Raw genomic sequence first — 21536 nt, forward strand, 5'->3', positions numbered from 1 at the left:
CACAGTCTGCATGAGAGATCAGTGAGGAGACTCTACTGCAGCAACTGTCATGTTATTAACCAAGGTTGCCCTTCTTCCAGCTCTTCAGATCGGTTTAATATAAAGTCCTCCTAGCAGATATTAAACTGATAGGAACAGATACTACACTTCATCTTAGAGAAGTGAAGTTACCTCATCCTATACAGAGTAAAGCTTAGACTCAGAGGCTCTCCTTTATGTCCTGCTTTCCATTGCAAATTAGCTGAATGCTCAACACAACAATAACGAGAAAGTGTGTAAGCAGGTAAGAATTCATTTACATATTGTCAATGTCAGGGCACACATCAACCACTGTGCATTATTATAGCAGAGACCCTGAAGTCAGAATTTGGTATTTGTTTTAAGCATGAGCCTGAGAGTAGACATAGATAGATAGATAGATAGATAGATAGATAGATAGATAGATAGATAGATAGATAGATAGATAGATAGAAAAGTTGTATGAAGTGTGAATGAAGGATGTAGCACAGCCTACCTATAAGTGCCACTATAAATCCTGCATGAATGTAGCCATTAATAAATCATTATAAAAGGTATCTGACGGCATGCAGATAGACGGATATATATAAAAATGAAAATGTGTTGCTATTAAAGTGTTTGTGGTTTTTTAAATGTGAAGGAATCCTGCCATGAGTTAAGATTTGTAGTCACAAAGGCCTACTGCAGTGGAGCTCCGGCACCTGCATCTGCAAACAAGCAGGCTTTATTGTGTTATATTGACATTTTTACACTTCATATTCAGTTCAAGTCAGAAAATCCAGTAGGATACGTTTTTTACAAACACTGTGTCATGTAAAAAAATACGTTTTATCTTACAAAATCCGGTCACTTCTGTGGAGAAGACTAGAGTCCTGCTGTCATTCCTCGGAATTCTGCAGTAACGAAGGCGGGGCATAGACCGCTTTCTGATTAGTCCGTTGAATCCGACTTCTTCACGTTGATTGGACAGGCTATACGTCCATTATACATTTATCGTCGCGGGAGAATCGGATTGGTCAGTGCAGCTGGTTTATTAATGAGCTTGATGAGGTCGCTCAAACCGCTGCGCATCGCTCGCATCCACCGGCGCAGCTTTATGTGGCGGAATTGCGCAGGGTTCAGAGGGATGTGATGCGGCTGCAGCGGAAGGACACAAAAGCCCCCAAAACCCCCTCGGAGAACCGGGACAGTGCGGCTTCTTAGTTTTTGCCGGCTTTGCCTCAACTCAAGAGCAGTGCGCGAGACCGGCATCCTCAAGAACCGGCACTGCCCTGCTCTCTGATATTTTATTTCATTTAGTAGTTTCTTGAATTCGCTTTTAGTCCTGTTGAAGGTTATCCGACACGTCAGCTTTATGTTCCACGGAACGACTTTATTTCACAACCTGTCCAAACTTTGAAAACTAAGCCGCGGTGAGGCAGCCTTCCTTAGAAATTAGCGCATCGAGAATTAAACAATATAGAGCACTTTGTTGACTTCGCATTTCTTTGTCCTCTTTTATAAAAGAACAAAAGTCAAATTTCCCCTTTCATACATCCTAAAGGGCTGACATCTCCTTACTGTACCTGCTGAAGAGAGCCGACTGACTGCGCAGCCATGGGGGTAAGAACCAGAATTTTCAGCTTCACCCTACTTTTATAATAAAGATATATTTAACACAAGCTTATATATTATTTAGCCTATTATACATGTACTGTGTGTTAGATAGAGAGACGCAGAACTTTGTGTTCCGACCGAGACGAACTGCAGTGTCACTGCTGAGCTGGAACTGAATGACATTGACTGTAATGCGGATTTTGTACCCTCACAGTCTCAGACTAAGACTAGATAAATACAGACAACATCAGCTGGACATAAAGCTCAATGTCTCTGGAATGAAAAAGTCGCATCCATGTAGATATGTGTGCATTTTACTACCCCTATCCCGGTTAGTAACTCGGACCCGGTACCCTGTACTTCTTCATGGTTTGTATATGTTCTTGGTTATAATCTTATCTTTTTCCTCAGTCTAATCGGTTTAATCAGCTGAGCAGCAGCGACGCGTAACGCAGCTGCTTGCGCACGAGCTCTCATTCCAGTCAGTGTCACTTTTCCTTAATTCATCATCTTTACTACAACTCTTGTACTTTATCACCTGCAGTGTCCTTGTGATGGTGGCTGTAGATTTCCGCATCCCCTTTCCTCTTTCTGTTTCATATGTGCAGGTGATAAGACCGGATGTCCTCTGATCTGATCGCCTTTACTCCTACACATTGCTGTCTCGTTAAAAAAGTTGCAAACTTAAAAAAAACTCATTTGCACTATAACTCAATATAACAAATAACCTGTGCAGAGAAAGGTTTTCTGTATACTTGAGATTTGGATAAACACTTAACAAGTGCGCGCTCGGTGATGCGCTCGCGCGTCATAATGCGGTTATACCGGGTATCACTGCGCTGCCGGCTTTTTCCCCCAAGGCTAATGTGTGACATAAGAGCGTTCAAGGCATCTTAAGTGCTACGTCCTCGCTGGGCAGATTGAAGCTACATTTCTCCCTGCGGATGATAATAATTCGGGTGTTTAAAGAGCGGACATCAGTGTGCCACTGCGTCAAACAGCGCAAGCGGCCAGTAGCCAATCAGGCACGCGACCTCATTTGAACACAGGCATCAGCTGGAACGGCGTCTCCGAGCGAACACACCGCTTTCTGTCAGGAAGCGAATGAGAGAATTCTAGTTTTGCTACATCATCGTCTTTCAGTCATATAGCTATTATAACCTGGAGTGAAGAGGCTTTCGCAAGGGCATTCGGTCCTCTCACACAAACACTATGCCGAAGTAGTGCTATAATAATAATAATAATAATAATAATAATAATAATAATAATAACAGTAATAATAATTATTATGCTATTAACCTGTTATTATTTTACACTGGGTTCTGTGGCATGGAACCTGGTATCATGACGCATAAAAACGATGTCCCAGGACCTTGCGCACATAGCGCAGTAAAACCTTATCTATATATTGATGCACTTATGAGATTCTTTGAATCTAAACGTCTACCCAGGGTGTCTAATGCCACTGCGGCAAAAGCACGGTATCAGCAATGTTCCAAGGACACGAGGAAAAGTGATTACGCATACAAGTATCTGCCGAGTCATGCTTTGTAGAAAGGCAGCAGATGCAGGAGCACACACATATAAGTGTCTCCGTGCTTCACCGCCGGTTTGTCGATCGGTCTCTCTCTCTCTCTCTCTCTCTCTCTCTGTCTCTCTCTCTCTCTCTTTCCGTGTGGAAGTGTGTGCGGTGTGAGCTCGGTGACGCAGTGCTGCCTCGCGGTCTGCGTCGAGGGGGGAGGGGGCGTGCCCAAGTCAGTGGAAACTCCCTGTGCTTGACCGTTGGACAGATTGTACCAAGACATGGAAATACCTTGTCTGAATCCTACACGGCTTTAGCATGGACATATAGTGCACTCGATATTTATAGACTATGAAGTGCACTTACGTAAGGGGGAAGGAGACATGTATACAGTCTAAAAGCGCCTATATGGCTGTGTAGGATGTGAGGACCTGAGTCATGTATATAATTAATAAAAGGCATATTGTGGGGAATGCTGAGAGATTAATGAGATGAAACATGAGGGAGCAAGAGGAGGGCTAGAGTTACTGTATATATACTGTTACAGTTAACCTTCAGACACAGGACGGACATCCGGTGTGTGCGTGTGTCTTTTTCTACAAATATATGAATATCTGAATGTCTGAGAGTTTTGACCTTGTCAGGATAATTGATCTTTTTTCAGACACACACACCCCTCCCCCAATACATAAAAAATGAGCCAAAATGTGTGATTTTGGTTTATGGTAAAGTTTGGTGTTAGGTTTAGGCGTAGGCATGATATTCATTAGTGGCATTAATAATTATTTCATTGGAAAGTCCTAACGAGAATAATTAGACAAGTGTGTGTGTGTGAGTAAGTGTGTGAGGAGACAAAGGGTACAGGTGCAGCTAGAGATAAGGACCGGAAGAAAGTATGGACTGGACATAGAGGGAGGAGGTACATGGGGGAGGGGGGGCAGAAGAGAGAAAGGAAAGGATCATATTGTAGTTTTCCACCTGAGCTGAGCTCATGTTTCACAGTTGGTATGTACTCAGGTCTCTGGGTGACTGGCTTTCCGCAGGGATGCTAATGAAGAGTGAGATGCGACTGAGGACGACTGGGGTTTGTTGAAGTGGGACAGTACGTTCTGGACTTGCCAGAGAGATGAACTCATTCTTTATTACTGACTCAGTCATTGTAAGGTCATTATGTTGTGTGGTTAAAATCTGCAGAGTTTTGGAAATCCATGTGATAATTAAGATGGCCCTCAAGATGCCCTTGTTTTCCAAAGGTTGAGTCTGTTGAGAAGAAGCATGTTGACAGTATGTTTTATGTCACAGTGACAGAAGCAACCAATCACAGTGCTTGGTTTAGAGAGTAGGACTTGCCAACCCACTCAGTGTTTCCCATTCTTTTTTATGTTACAGTAATAAACCTGTCTGTAAAACAACTGACCATTAATCATTCAGTTAATTAACATAACATCTTTTATTCATTTGGCATCTACTTCTGCCATTTAGTATGTGAGTCTCCAGCAGTCTGCATTTAGTGTCTGAATCTCTAGCAGTCTGCCTGCCAAATCCAGATTCGTAATTATCCCAGCTCTCAACCTTGAACACTGCATTCATTATAGATAAAAGAAAAGTGAGTCCTAGATTCACAGGATTAAGGCGAGCCTGTGGTGGTAGTGGAGGTTATTAAGTCAGCTGACCAGATCGTCTGGGTTTTATTATCAGGAATTGTGTCTATGTGTGTGTTTAAGATGTGCTGGTGTGGGGATGTGTTTAGTTTCCCAAGGTAGGATTACCCCCCTCCTAGAGTTCCTCCAGCGTTGAAAGCTCCCCCGAAGGTTAGCAGCGCGGTGAGATTACCGGTGTCTACAGGAGGTTATCCGAGGGCCCAGCTCCGGTTCCCTGCTCTGCACAGCATGATTTATTCATGCTACGCTCTTGTACTGTGAGGTGAACTGCAACCAAACATAAAAAATATTTTCATAGAAGAACTTGAAACATTTATCTGTTTGTTCTTCTGCTCTTTTGCTTCATGGCAGGTCTGTGGGGATGGTCATGTGGAGTATGATTGGCATACAACAAAATCAATTTGATTCAGATCTATGACTCAGGTTCTGGTACTGAAGAAAACTGAGAAACCAGAGAGAAAGTGATATGTGTTATTGTGAGCGTGTGTGGGTCAGTGACGCAAGGGGTTGACGCAGGGGAGATCTCAGGCAGTCCCTTTTACATTGGAACCTATATAAACATATCCCTATTTTATAACAACATTCTGTGTCAACATATAGATTCACATGTGCGAGTGTAAACACAAACGGCCTAAATTCTAGCAAAGCTGCTAGTCTGAGGATGAGTGGATGGATGGACGTATGGACAGATGGATGGTTGAGCTGAAGGGATTGGGGGGGCAGAGGCGGTAATTCATTAAGAAGGATTTTAGCCTTTAGTCTTGTATTTTGTTTAATTACACAGGACACATGATGCTGTGTGTGTGTGTGTTTTTGTCAGACCAGGTTTGATTTGATTCTGTTTGTATTTTGTGTGTATTGTGTATTAGTGTGCATCTGCTAAGAGCTTGCCTGGGGTCACTCGGTTCGGGTGTCAGAACACAGTCAGAGTATAATGCGAAGCGAGCGATTAGGGAGTGAAGTGGGAGCTAATCCTCATCTTTCCTAATCGGATTATGCAATCTGTATACGCAGAGACCTATCATAGCCTACAGTAGAGTCCACAGCATATGGCCCCAAGGGCGTTCTAGCATTCAAAAACACACACATACACATATGTATATGCATTCAGAGTAAAAAAAGGGTAGACATTTTTTCATGAGAATCATGGACAAATGATTCTGATGTTATCGACAGGTTTTCTCTGCTTTCCTTTTGCTCACACAGTGTATAAATACCACATCATCTGGAGCAGTGTCGGCATGTCTGCTGTAATAATAATAAGTGCACACAATACCCCTATGCACTTATGTGTACACACTCACACACACGCTTTTGCTCTCCAGAGGCAGTGTCACTGTTGTTTCTGAGCTAGCGCTCATTTACAGCTAAAGCTCCCAGTAGACTCTGATGGAAAATCGTGACCTTAGTGTTATATAAGGTCCATTCTCCTATTCATTTTTATCCCACCTAGAACTTTATAATAATAAGGTCATGAAAGGGCAGGTTTTGTCTAACCAAATCCTGTCTAACCAAAGCACACTATAGAAAATCTTTTTAGGTAAGCATAAAAGGTTAAAAGGGGCTGCTTCCACTGCAAGTCAAATGTGCAAACATGCTGCTTCATGCTCTGTGAGCAGCTAATCAGGTGTGGTGTTGGGCTGTGCCTTCAGCATCTTAGCTTCGCATAGAAAATAATTAGATATGACATGTCCTGGAGCTGTAGAAAAAAAAGCTCAAGCTTAGCATTAGATAGCGAAATAACTCAAAACCTAAATGTTCATATGAATTTGCACAAATTCAGAATTATGAATATTTGCTATAATGTTCATTTTTTTTAGTAGCTGATGTAAGGGGACAGAGCACTAATTTCGAGCAAGGGTTGATATTTTTTTAGTATTAAAACCATCATAGATAATTTCTCCATTTTAAATATATTATTATTATTATTATTATTATTACTATTATTATTATTATTATTATTATTATTATTATTATTATTATTATTATTAGACTTTAATATAACACAATATTCAATTTCTCCATTTTAAATATATTATTATTATTATTATTATTATTATTATTATTATTATTATTATTAGCCTTTAATATGACACAATATTTAAACCATACAAGTATAAGAATTAAAATTAAACTTTTATAAGGCATAATGTGAAGAAATTGACCTTGAAATTGGTACACTTTTTAAAAATTGTTGGGATTAACATTTATTAGCTATACATTTTGCTTACTAAAATGAATACGTCTTTATAAATACACATACAAAACTTTATAAAATATAAATGTGCATTATGAAAGCAGATATAAATACATTAATCAGTAAATCAATATAGTATTTATAAATAGAGCTTGTAATTCCATGTCAGCCCAGCCAAAACCTTTAAAAACAATTACAAAACAATGCTTAAGTAACACGATTCACAGGAAGTCATCATCTCTGTCAGGAGGACAATGGTTCAATGGCAAGTAAGTTTTTCCTCATATATCTAATTTACTATTTATGATGTTTTACATTTGACTAATAGGTAGAAGTCTAATATATCAGCTCAGTTACCTTTGAATTTTGTATGAATTGCTACATGCTTTGATTATTGCTCAATAGATTTCAGTCACACATGGTACGTCCACGTGATAGACCAGATTTGCTTTGGGTCACGGGGCTGACATGCAGACAGGAATATGGGATATATTGTAATTACTCATGCAAATAAACAAATAAACTGATGGTCATGTGATCAAAGCGTAGTAGTGAGTCCAGAGCAAGATCCACATGCCTTCATTTATTTATTGTGCATGATGAAGGATGGCATCCCTCCAACTTTAAAATAGTGACAGAAATGAACACTAAGCTGTGAGTAAAATCAGCCCCATCGTGGTTTATAGCAGGAAGGTCAGAGATTGTCCTTCACCAGCTTTCCTTTTGCATGATGACTAAACATTATCTATATGTATTTCTGTATCTTTGTTCAGGAGGAAGTTCTCTCTCTCTCTCTCTCTCTCTCTCTCTCTCTCTCTCTTTCTCTCTCCCTCTCTCTCTCTGTCGCAATGCGTTTCAGCCGACTCCACCATGACTCATGTCCAAAGATGATACAGTTCCCCAGTTTTAGTGCATCATCAATACATTGGATGTATTTTGCTAGATACATAGTATCTAGCAAAATACATCCAAGTGCCAAATACATTGCTAGTGCCAAGCATACAATATTACTTTTTCTCCTTCAGTCTCTTATATGACTTTATTTCTTATATACACACACTCTCTCTGGACTAACTGAGGGTTCATCAATAATTAGTTATCAGAGTTCAGGAAACAGTCCACCAGTGTAAAGGTGTGTGTGTCAGTCAGTAGAAATATACCAGGATGTAATTCCAGCCCGAGGTCTCTGGTTCTCTCAAAGACCACTTCTGTTACAGTTGGGTAGGTAACAAACAGACACAGAAATCATCACAGAAATCCGGTGTGGTTAGCAAGAATCTGGTCATAAACACATACTGAAGAAATATACAAAGAGTATTGACCGCTCTCATTGGCTCAAAAGATATTTGATCGGCCACTTCTCTGTGACCCCTAGTGCGTCATGGCCAGTTTACCTGACATCATGGCCAGTTTACCTGAGCCGATCCTGATATCTACCCACTGCTGTCTGATATCATATGATACTGATTCAATCTTAATGACAGAAAGAAAGAGTCACTATTCTCCTCTTCTGTTTTCATTTGTGTGTGTGAGTGTGTGTGCATGTGTGTAAGGGAGAAAGCTCTACCTTAAATTAAAATAAAAGGCCTCTTACAAAACGTTTTAGTATTTTTTGAACCCCTACTTTTAGAGGTTTATGGCAGGTAACATTTAACCGTAAAATAATTTCTGTAGAGATTTATATGTAAGCTATATATTCATAATTATTATTAACTTCCTCTACTATTTCTACTACTACTACTACAACTGTTCTACTAAGAAGAAGAAGAAGAAAAGGAAGAAGAAGAAGAATATACACTCATAGGCCACTTATCCTTATTCTCTTTTACCCAGACAAGCGGCAGCAACGCAGTTCATAAAATCATGTACATACATGTCAGGAATGTCAGTTAGTGTTCACATCAAACATAAGAATGGGGGGAAAATGGGATCTCAGTGACCTTACCCATGGCATGGATGTTGGTGCCAGACTGGCTGTTTTCAGCATTTCAGACATTTCTGATCTCCAGGGAGTTTAACTCACAGTAGCCTCTAGAGTTTACACTGAACCATGTGAATAACAAAAACCCTCCAGTGAGCAGCAGTTCTGCAAGCGTAAAGGCGATGTTGCTGAAAAAGGTCAAAGGAGACTGGTTCAAGCTGACAGAAAGGATACCATAACTCACATAGAGTTTCTGTGCAACCGTGGTGAGCAGAAAAGCATCTCATAATGCCCATCATATGTTAGAGCATGTATAGCAGTGAGACTAGATTTGAAAGATTGATATTTTGCAATTATTCAGCTGTCCACTTCGGGTGAGTCTGTGCACAGTATATCCTCACATTCCAGTTTTTTCCTGACAGGAGTGGAACCTGATGTGGCCTTCTCTCATTCTCCCCTGTCCTCTCTCATCATTTCCTGCAGTCTCACCACTGGTTGTTCATTGTTCATCACACCATTCTGTGGAAAAAAAAATCTCTAGAGACTGTAGGGTGAAATGTGAAAATCCCAGGAGATCAGAAGTGTCTGAAACACTCAAACCAGTCTGTTGACTGGCAACAACAACCATGCCACGGTCAGAGTCACTGACTTTACCTGAAGCTCTTGACTTGTACGATGTTGTGCCACCTGATTGGCTGATTGGATAAATGCATTGGTGTACAGCAATGCAGGTGTTCCTAATAAAGTGGCCAGTGTATGTTTTCTTTTATATATATATACACACACGCATTTCTTACTATTAAAGAAATGGCAATGACAGAACAGTTTGATTTTACTTTTAAAAAGTAATATTGGCTTAAGCCTTTTCAGCAGAGAATAAAAGCAGTCATCCTCTTGCTGTAACGTCAAACTAGTTTGGACTCCTTTATATTCTTTGTTTGTCTTGTAATCGAACCACAGGATTTCAAATCCAGAGATTCAAATTTCAGACACGCCCCAGGAGACAGTGTCTCCTCATGCTGTCACCTGCTGGGGGCCACAAATATAGATCGAAAAAAAAATCAGGCTTGCAGTGTGAGCGGATCTAATACATTAGATTAATAGATTGGACTCGCACAGATGGGCAGTGTGTGTGTGTGTGTGTCCAGTTAGATATGACCAGGTGGTGTGCTGGTAAGAGCCATCAGGCGATAAATGCCATCGCCATTGGCAACAAGCTCACACGCTGACAGAGCAGCAGGTCAATATCTAATTACCACACTGGAAGGAAAACGACAAAATCCTCCCTCTTATCTCTCTCTCGCTTTCCCTCTCTCCTTCTTTCTCTCCTCCTTCCTCCTCTTTATACAGTAGAGTGATCTTGGTCTCATCAGATATCTCTCTCAGTCTGTCAGTGTCTCCTCCCCCACGTTCCTCTCTCTTTCCATCTGTCTCCTTTTTCTTTCTCTGTCTCTGCCTATCTGTCCATCTCTCTTTCTCACCTTCTCATTCTCTATTAATTGAATGTCACCTGGTAGGCAGCTTAGTGTGGATGTGTGCATGCCGGATGTGTGGGCGTAAGCAGGTGTGTCCTTGGTCAGTCCAATAGGGAAATTAAGAGCCATAGGCCAGGCGAGGGGCTTTCATGTGGGCAGACAATGCTGTCGATGAAATACAAGTGAAAACACCTTGATTGTTTAAATTCTCTTAAAAGCCAGGAAGGTGAACAGTGTGTTTTGAAAACGTACAAGATTGATAAATGATAGCTCTCTCAGCTAGTGTTTTGGTGATAATGGTGATGGCACTGTCTAACATGTCACTCCAAAATCTCCCTTAAGTGTTGAATTTGGTGAGACCTTGTGTCTGTGAAGGTGAACATACATCATCATGTCTGAAAAATACCCACCATGATCTATAGCATACACACATAACTCAGTATTTCAGAGCATTTATGCAGTGCACAGGCTCATGAATCCTCGGATAATCGGATAATAAAACAAAAATACACGTGAAGGCAGAATGTATTATGTGGTTTGATGTGAGCACATGAATTGTTTATGAGATTGATGGTTCTCTAAGTTACTCTGCTAATCGTAAATTCATTCTGTAAATGTGTGCTAGTCCTTCATCAGCCAGTAGGGGGCAACAGTGTTAAGAACACTGTGTAGTTTCTCTACTTAATCATTTGAACTGGTCGATCAATTAAGTGCTTTTTTGACTTTTTAAAATAGAAATATCTAACCAAACACAATTCACAGTCATCCCACAACCACTTAACAAGTTAACTGCCGCATTAAAACTCGAAAGGAAAATCTATAGACAATCGCATTGTCGTCTGAGGGCTTTCCAGGAAGACAGTTCACTTTTGGGTATCAGCAGTACATTAAAATAGCTGCTCATGTTCTGGACGATGTCATAATGGCTCTTCTGATATTGATCAGGAAGTGTGTGTGTGTGTGTGCTGAACCCAGGTTAGTGTCTGAAAGCCCAAACTAGTTCACAATAAAAGGGATTATTATTTGATCACATATTTTACCTTTTTGGTTAACAGATTTAACTTAAACTAAGAGTTAATAAGACAAAAAATGCATCTTGTTACATTCACATTAAAAATGAAAAGTATATTTGACAAACATATTTCCATCCATCCATCCATCCATCCATCCATCCATTGTCTATACCCGCTTATTCCTAATTAGACATGTCCTGAAGTTTCTATGGTTTTAATGAGTTTTACATCCTTCTGTTAATATTCCATAAATGTCTCCATACAGAAAGCTTCACCTTGGCAGCTGTGAAGTCTCTGTGCCTGAGGTGTTACTATAGAAATAATAATAATAATAATAATAATAATAATAATAATAATAATAATAATAATAATAATAATAATAATAATAATGAGTGCATTAATATAAAAGTGTCATTTGAATTACGGCTAGAACTACTGAAAAATTTGTTAACACCTTCTGGACACACTGTGGTGTAACTATTTTATAAGCTGCTCCATATTTCACGCCTAAGACACAAAGCTTTGCTGACGTTTCTGTTGTAAATTAAACACGAAGGTTCTTGACTGATTCCTTGGGTGCCAGATCTAACAGAGCAACAAATAAAATAGGGGCAGAAATACTTGATTTCTACAATAACACAAACATTTTTTATGAGTGTGGCTTTTAGAGAAAGGGATCATGCTAATAAGTGAAAAGGAGAACTATTTTAAATATTTTAATAATGATTCAGGTTATAATAAATCCCTGGGTAGTCCAGTGGCTGGATCCTGCACTCTTTTTGCCACAGGGTTTGATTCCCGGGCAGAGAACTAACCCAGCCACTGAGGGATTAACTCTTAATGCTCGTCCCAAGCCAGAATACAATGGGAGGGTTGCATCAGGAAGGGCATCCGACGTAAAAACCTGTGCCAAATCATATTCATGGACCAGATGATCTGCTGTGGCGACGCTAAACAGGGAGCAACTGAAAGAACAACACTTTTGGGCCCCAGCCACCCCAACCCACACACATAGAGCAATAGTGCTCATTCTTTAATCTTTAAACTCTCATCCTGATGAAGTTCAAAGCAACCGTACTTGAATTAGCATACTTTTGATGTATACAGACGTTTCAGTCAACTTCTCTAACCTTTGTGTATGTGTGTGTGTGGGTGTGTGTGTGTGTGTGGTTTTATCTGGTTAAGATCAGAGACTGTCACAAAGCAGCAAGTCTAAATATAGACTCTTTGAAAAAGATATTGAATCATCAAAGGTCTTGGTTATGCGGAGAAAAACAAAGCGGATGTCGTGTCAGTGATGCAGGATGCAGTTAATAATGTTAGCATCTGTTTAGGCCCAACAAATGATTTAACAGAACAGCAGTTTTTCCACAGGTGTAAGTGTCTCATACGTTATGTGTGTTTCAGTATGGGCGATCAGACAGCTACCGCGTGGCCACCACGCAGGACAAAGATGATAAGGGCTCTCCAGACAAGAAGAAAAAAGGGACGAAAGATCTGGATGATCTGAAGAAGGAAGTGCCTCTGGTAAGATTCTGAAGGATTTTTCACACACACACACACGTGTATCATACACCATAAGTGGATAGTATGATACTTTCCCCCCTTTTTTAAATGTCACTTGTGACTTTCTATTATAGACAGAACACAAGATGTCAGTGGAAGAAGTATGCCGGAAATTCCAGACAGACATAGTTCAGGTGAGCATCTCTTTTCCACTCTGTTCAAACATCTGCCATGTGCCAAAATGTCCACTAGGTGTCAGTGTAATCCAATTTACTGCTGCACACATATGCATCATAACCTAAGTAAATACTAATGCTGTCCATTTCAGGTAACGTGGACGTGATATAAAAATATACACTATAGACATTATACATGACAATAACGGTGCTGTCAATGTTATAATTAAGCGTGATTAATTAATATGTCACTAATATATGATTAGTTCCCATATTAATATTTTATTTCATGAATTTCTGTGAATAGTGTTATATTGAGTATCATGCATATACGCTCTCTCTGCAACAGGGTCTGACTAATGCCAAGGCAGCTGAGTTTCTGTTACGGGACGGTCCTAATGCTCTCACACCTCCCCCAACCACGCCCGAGTGGGTGAAGTTTTGCAGGCAACTCTTTGGAGGCTTCTCCATCCTGCTGTGGATTGGCGCAATCCTCTGCTTCTTGGCCTACGCCATCCAGGCTGCCACCGAGGACGATCCAGCTGGGGACAACGTACGCAAAACACAAACATAACTATCAATTTTACAAGACATAGATCAGGCGGACTCATGTATAACTGCATTATAAACATATGAACCCAACACCTCAGTGTCAATAACTCTGCTTCCTCTCTCCCTCAGTTGTATCTAGGTATTGTGCTGTCGGCTGTTGTCATCATCACCGGCTGCTTCTCCTACTTCCAGGAGGCAAAGAGCTCTAAGATTATGGAGTCTTTCAAGAACATGGTGCCCCAGGTACACTCACATTGTGCTCTGCATACACAGGGTAGCTTCACATACGCTTACTGTCGGATGGATAGTGCACACTTATGCATGGTGATAGACACAGAACCGTCCTGAGTAACATTCTCTCTGCACACAGCAAGCGTTGGTGATCCGTGAAGGAGAGAAGATGCAGATTAATGCCGAGGAGGTCGTAGCTGGTGATCTTGTAGAGGTGAAAGGGGGTGACAGAATTCCTGCTGACCTCAGAATAATATCCTCCCATGGCTGCAAGGTACACAGGCATAGATTTTGTGCACATTATCATATCACATACAGATGTGTGTCCATACTGCAATTCTCACACAGTTCTACAAGCAGTCATCAGTGCAATAAGAAAATGAGAGAACTGTCTGAAGTTGAGGCATCTCATTTGTGCAGGTGGATAACTCCTCACTCACTGGAGAATCAGAGCCACAGACTCGATCGCCCGACTGCACCCACGACAATCCTTTGGAAACCCGCAACATCGCCTTCTTCTCCACTAACTGCGTAGAAGGTACAGAGTCTCTTTCAATAAGCCACTCTCTTGGTTTGCCTATGTAATTACTCATGAGTGAAGATGAGTGAACTTCTTAACTATGACATTTCTGTCATTTTCTGATAATTAGCTTTGTATGTAGTTACAGCACAGACTGTATAGTTGAAAAATGCAGGAATAACTTTTTTTAAAGCAGAAGTACAGCCAAAAATAAATTACTCTGTAAGAGTGCATTCCTGGTTATGTTATGAACTTTATAAACAGTGGGAAAAAACAGTCTCTGTTTTTCTCAGGCACTGCCCGTGGGATTGTCGTATGCACCGGTGATCGTACAGTGATGGGCCGCATCGCCACTCTGACCTCAGGGCTGGAAACAGGAAAGACCCCCATTGCCAAAGAGATTGAACACTTCATTCACATCATCACAGGCGTGGCCGTCTTCCTGGGAGTCAGCTTCTTCATCCTGTCCATCATCCTAGGCTACTCCTGGCTGGAGGCTGTCATCTTCCTCATTGGTATCATTGTGGCCAATGTGCCTGAAGGACTGCTGGCTACTGTCACTGTGAGCATTCAAATAAAATAGACCTAGTCACACGTACCCATACTAGAGACATTCACATAAAATCACCCAGTCAAAACCAATTCTATTCCACTTTTGTCTGACAGGTGTGTCTGACCCTGACGGCGAAGCGCATGGCAAGGAAGAATTGCTTGGTGAAAAATCTGGAAGCTGTAGAAACTCTGGGCTCCACATCCACCATTTGCTCAGATAAGACCGGAACCCTGACGCAGAACCGCATGACTGTGGCCCACATGTGGTTTGACAACCAGATCCACGAGGCTGACACCACTGAGGACCAGTCCGGTTAGTAACCTCCACCACATAATCACTGAGATTGTGCAGTTTAGCTTCCTGAGGGGTGAATAATCTAATAACAAATATCATTAAAACATTGTAAAATTGCATTTTTTTTTTTTGTATGTAAATACTCAAATTGATCTAGCTGTATTAGTGAGGTCATGATGTTCTCTTGTGTTCTCTTGGCATTTTAAAACTATATGAGAAAAAATGAACACCTGTTTTTTTTATGAGCAAATGTCATCTTAAATGTCAAATGCAGTGATTTCTACATTACTGAGTTTTACTTTTCATTTTTTAATGTCTATTACAAATGTCATTTGCCTGTAGATAGTAATCACTCAGCCTCCACTGAGACAGCTGTTAAGGGGGTTACCTTAAGAGATCTTTAGTATGATAAGGAGAAACAGAAATACAAATAAAAAAAACGCTCTCTTAACTGCTTTACGAGGTAGACCAAACTTGCAGGTTTTCTAAAGGTCTTCATAAATCATTTTATACTAGATGCTGTGCACCTAATCAGAACACTGACATTTCCTCTGCAGGTGCATCCTTCGATAAGACCTCCGTGACATGGGTGGCTCTGGCTCGTGTCGCGTCTCTGTGTAACAGGGCAGTGTTTAAAGCGGGCCAAGACTCTCTGCCGATCCTGAAGAGGGACGTAGCCGGTGATGCCTCTGAGTCTGCCCTGCTAAAGTGCATCGAACTCTCCTGTGGGTCTGTCAGACAGATGCGAGAAAAGAACAAGAAAGTAGCCGAGATCCCGTTCAACTCCACCAACAAATATCAGGTCAGTATTGAGAAAACAGCAACAATAAAAAAGGATAACCTAAAAAGTCAAATCAGCAGCTACAAGCACTCAGGGCAATTATAAATAGCTTAATAATATATTAGTGAATAATATATTAGTGGCATAGTTAATAAGGAACAGTTAATAACAAACAGATATACTATAGCATTGCCAGTATTGTTAACTACAGAGCTTCAAAATAAATTAAATATATGTTGTAACTAGGCTATAGTTTCCTGATAGCTCCACAGACCTCAGGAATTCAGATACTTGTTTGTTTCCCTTTTACATTTTATTATACATTTTATTATTCTGGGCAAACAAAACATGACAATGCGTTCATTTATTATTTGTCTTTGTACTTTAGCTGTCCATCCATGAGACTGAGGATCCCAATGATAACCGCTATCTGCTGGTGATGAAGGGAGCTCCAGAGCGCATCCTGGACCGCTGTTCTACCATCATGCTACAGGGCAAGGAGCAACCCATGGATGAAGAGATGAAAGAGGCTTTCCAGAACGCCTATCTGGAGCTGGGAGGACTGGGAGAGAGAGTGCTGGGTGAGAGAGTGAATAAAAGACATAAAGAGAACTTTGGAGAGAAGAACATAGACTGAAAGATTTGAGACTTTAAATATTAGTGTGCATTTAACCATTACCACTACTGTTCCCCATCACAGGATTCTGCCACCTGTTAATGCCAGAGGATCAGTATCCTAAAGGCTTTGCCTTCGACACAGACGATGTTAACTTCCAAACAGACAACCTATGCTTTGTGGGCTTGATGTCCATGATTGACCCTCCCCGTGCCGCTGTGCCTGACGCAGTGGGCAAGTGCCGTTCAGCTGGTATCAAAGTCATCATGGTGACTGGAGACCACCCTATCACAGCCAAAGCCATTGCCAAGGGAGTGGGTATCATCTCAGAGGGCAACGAGACTGTGGAGGACATTGCTGCTCGTCTCAATATCCCAGTTAGCCAGGTCAATCCCAGGTAACAAATACATACATCACACTCTCAAAACACACTCTTACACCTACACAGTCCATTCATAAAACCATTTACTGTTACCTTAAAATGTACATCGTCCTTATGGTGTATACAGATATATATTCTGTGTGTTTTAGGGATGCAAAAGCTTGTGTAATCCATGGGTCAGAACTAAAGGACATGTCTCAAGACCAAATAGATGATATTCTGCGCAACCATACTGAAATCGTCTTTGCCAGGACCTCTCCCCAGCAAAAGCTCATTATTGTGGAAGGCTGCCAGCGACAGGTGTGGACACACACACACACACACACACATACACGCATCATAATGCATCATGCTTACAAGACGTACAAGACCACTTTTGTATAGAACATTATGTCTATTTATTCTTTAAATTGCACATTCATAACATTACTGTCACTTTATCATGACTGAGTGACTTATGAATTATGGCCACATTTACATTTAAATATCCTAAATCATGTTTCATGTTTCAGGTGAGGTCACATGGTACAATGTCTCTAGCCCTTGTTCACAGACGTTGGCATCCTAATCACTTTGTAAACTCAAGTCTTTTTCAATCGCATATCCTTATTCTCTCCTTCTCTCATTTTCTTCCTGTCTCTCAGGGTGCTATAGTAGCTGTAACCGGTGATGGTGTAAATGACTCTCCTGCTCTGAAAAAGGCCGATATCGGTGTTGCCATGGGGATTGCTGGCTCCGATGTGTCCAAGCAGGCTGCTGACATGATCCTGCTGGATGACAATTTTGCCTCCATTGTTACTGGAGTAGAAGAGGGTGAGTGAAGGAGAGGAATAAAAACAAAGCCCTTCATGATGAGCACTAAAACATTCTTGTACTGAGTCAGTGAACGATCCAGCTATATCTATTTATCTACTGTATATTTATATATTTTACCCTCACTGCAGGTCGCCTGATTTTCGACAACTTGAAGAAATCCATTGCTTACACTCTGACCAGCAACATCCCAGAGATCACCCCCTTCCTTTTGTTCATTATCGTCAACATCCCATTGCCCCTGGGTACCATCACGATTCTCTGCATTGACTTGGGCACAGACATGGTGAGTTGGCTCTCCCCAGCACAAACACACACACACACATGTTCATGAGTACATGTAGGATAATTTCTCAAGCATTTACACTGTTTTCTCCGTTTAGGTTCCAGCTATCTCTCTGGCCTATGAGGCAGCTGAGAGTGACATCATGAAGAGGCAGCCCAGGAACCCACTGAGGGACAAACTGGTCAACGAGCGTCTCATTAGCATTGCTTATGGACAGATCGGTTAGTTTAACTCAAACACTCCAAAGAGATACACACACTCTGTTTTGTATCATCACAAATGTATAAACACATGTTGTGTGTGTGTAATGTGTGCCAGGTATGATCCAAGCCTTGGGAGGTTTCTTTAGCTACTTTGTAATTCTGGCTGAAAACGGTTTCCTTCCCTCTCATCTGGTGGGCATCAGGCTCTCCTGGGATGACCGCAGCGTCAACGACCTAGAGGACAGCTATGGACAGCAGTGGGTAAGTCTACACCTATTTGTATTTCTCTCTATGTGTTAGAGTGTGTGTGTTGTGACAGTTGTTTGAATTGAAGCTAATGAATCTCTTTGTGCTTGTTATTGGCAGACCTATGAGCAAAGAAAGATTGTGGAGTTCACTTGCCATACAGCTTTCTTTGTCAGTATTGTGGTTGTGCAGTGGGCTGATCTAATCATCTGCAAGACCAGGCGTAACTCAGTGTTCCAACAGGGCATGAAGTGAGTTTACACACTGTGTGTCTTTGACCACTTGCATTTCGTCATAATGTGCCTGTATGCCTGCATGACTCTTGTATCCGGAGTATAACTTTATATCTATTTTTTTTTTTTTTTTACAGGAATAAGATTCTGATCTTCGGCCTGTTTGAGGAGACAGCTCTAGCGGCATTCCTGTCTTATTGCCCAGGCATGGACGTAGCACTCAGGATGTATCCACTAAAGTGAGTCACACACAATACACATGGATATAAACAGAGAACTATAAAGAATACACAATTTAATCTACATTTCAATTTATAGGGTGTAGAGATATACATAATCAGATCACAATGTAATTAATCCTAAACTCTCTTGTCATTTTTTCCCCCTAGACCTTCCTGGTGGTTCTGTGCATTCCCGTACAGTTTCCTAATCTTTGTGTATGATGAGATCCGAAAGCTTCTCCTGCGCCGAAACCCTGGAGGTATGCTAATAGACACAACAATGTATTTAAACTAGAATGCTAACAGGTGATTTATAATTAATAAAAATGTACTTAATATAATCATTAAAAAAATTAATATTACCAGTATTTAAAAGGTTTCACTTTGTCATTTAATCATAGCATAACATGTGATATATATAAACGACTAGCCTAGAAAAGACTACAGACAAAGAATCAAATAAAAAAAAAAAGCATGATAATGCTGATTAAATATTTTTAAGGTGCGATAATAACGTATTTGGGAGCAGTACATTGTCTTATTGACGTCAGAGGTTTTTATTATTTTTCTTTTAAATTTATAACATTAAGCATAATTATCAGTAATCAGTAATTACATTATTATAACTACATTATTACTATCACAAATGTACAAAAAAGTATTTTATATCTATATCTAGAAGCAAAGAAAATAATCACTAACCATTTTGTTTCCTTACATCTCTCTCTCTCTCTTTCTCTCTCTCTCTCTCTCCTGCAGGTTGGGTGGAAAAAGAGACATACTATTGATTGATGAATTCCTTCTTTACTCACACCCCTACATCTTCCATTTTTCTTCAACTCCTTATCCTTCTAACCTTGTTCAAGGCGCACAACCATCCCCCACCCTGTCCTCACCACCACCACCCCATTCAAAGAGACAGCAGCTTAAAAGCCAACACCATGCCTGCCCTAAAGAGAAAACTACAAAAGCACCTTCCAAAACTCTTGACCGTCCAAGTCCCTGCGCTGCTCCCATCACCCCTAATATTACTCTTTGCATGACTTTTCACGGGTGTGCACATAAAGTCCGTTATATATTTACCAATGGCAGCTGCATAATCGTTATGTAGATCTGAGAGGAGCTTTCAGTGCTAACCAGGAGCGTGTGTGAGCGTGTGTGTGTGTGTGTGTGTGAGTGCGTATGCTCTGCTAACAAAGGGCCCAACCCTCTGCTTCTTCCTCACATTCACCTGCTTCCTCTTCTGCCTCCTTCTCCATGCCTTTCTGCTCCTCTGTACTCTACCTAACCCTCCCTCACCATCTTTCGCCTGTCCTCCAATTGCACACGGGTATGTGGGTCACATGACTTGCGGCGGGACGCCACCTGCTGACACCGGTACACTCTGGTCAACTACTCCCGCTGACTCCTGTTGTCTGGGAGAAGATACGTCCACACCTTCGTTTTTCTTCTTCTGTCCTTGTTTGGTTTCTCACTGTAGTTTGCCGTGATGTTACCTTGAGAGGAAGGCGGGGTCATACACTGACTGTTTTTATTATTATTATTATTATTATTATTATTATTATTATTATTACTATTAATTGAAGATGGAGAGAACCATGTTGGCTCTTTTTGCATGAAATTGTCGTAAACATGGGTTTTTCATATCTTTTTCACAAGCGCTCTCTCGTTTTCTCTGTCTTTGTGTTCTCTGCTAATCCTGTTTCAAACTCCAACTTCAGATTGTGTGTTTTAGAAACAAACCATATATACAATATTACTTACGATCCAATTAAATAAAACACAACCAATCCAAAAACACTAAAGAAAGAATGGTTCTCTTGCATGTGTGACTGTAGTAATGGTCTATAACTTGATGCAAACGATACAGGGACACGCCCGTTATCAGGTATTAAGTACAGAATCAGTTTGCACTTTTAATGTTTTTGGTATGTTTCTGGTTCTACTGCCATTATGTTTCCAAACACACCAGGTTCGGCTTGTCCTTCACCCCCTGAACACAGTGGCTGTATCTATCTATCTATCACGTCATACCTGAGTCTACTGAATGCATTATATCTAGATTAACCTTGTCACACAACAGTTTTCTTTCATGTAGTTTAGGAATTTGTCCAGGTCCAGGTCATTTCCAGAGAACCTGCTGTGTTTGGGGCCTTTATTTGTTGGTTTTTAGGAAACGCATGTGTGGTGTGGTGTGTGGAGCGCCCCGGGTCTTGTGCTGTGTGTCTGTATGTGTGTGTGTGTGTGTGATAGAGGGAGAGAGAGAGAGAGAGAGAGAGAGCGAGGTTGTGTGTATGGGTGTGTGAATGCTTGGGGACAGTGCGCTGTAGCAGTCCGCTTAAAGGCTGCGTCCATCTCAGAAAGGTGTGGGGGGTGAGACTAAAGAAAGAGACGAACATTAAATATAACAAATTGTAGAGAAAATGTGTTTGAAAGCAATGAAACTGACACCAATAAAACATCTAGAACATTTAATACAACTGAGAACAATCTGTGTCTTTATTTCCCTCATGAGCTCGG

General features: G+C 40.8%; 1 protein-coding gene across 2 annotated transcripts; it reads left to right on the forward strand.

Moving 5' to 3' along the window:
- The first annotated feature begins 1188 nt into the window (after positions 1-1188).
- Positions 1189-21496, forward strand: atp1a3b (ATPase Na+/K+ transporting subunit alpha 3b). Of its 2 annotated transcripts, none has more exons than XM_058390390.1 (22): positions 1189-1430; positions 1525-1620; positions 12811-12930; positions 13044-13103; positions 13435-13638; positions 13767-13880; positions 14008-14142; positions 14289-14406; positions 14682-14950; positions 15055-15253; positions 15793-16037; positions 16405-16597; positions 16717-17029; positions 17164-17314; positions 17659-17827; positions 17959-18113; positions 18211-18334; positions 18432-18577; positions 18683-18813; positions 18933-19034; positions 19185-19276; positions 19776-21496. In XM_058390390.1, exons 2-22 carry the CDS (start codon positions 1615-1617, stop codon positions 19802-19804), a joined length of 3075 nt encoding a protein of 1024 aa, XP_058246373.1. In that variant the 5' UTR covers positions 1189-1430; positions 1525-1614; the 3' UTR covers positions 19805-21496. The 2 variants fall into 2 exon arrangements, with proteins under 2 accessions (XP_058246373.1, XP_058246381.1); XM_058390398.1 differs by having other exon boundaries at positions 1562-1620.
- Positions 21497-21536: the final 40 nt, after the last annotated feature.

Source organism: Hemibagrus wyckioides, linkage group LG01, assembly GCF_019097595.1.
Source record: "Hemibagrus wyckioides isolate EC202008001 linkage group LG01, SWU_Hwy_1.0, whole genome shotgun sequence".
NCBI classification, from domain to species: Eukaryota; Metazoa; Chordata; class Actinopteri; order Siluriformes; family Bagridae; genus Hemibagrus; species Hemibagrus wyckioides.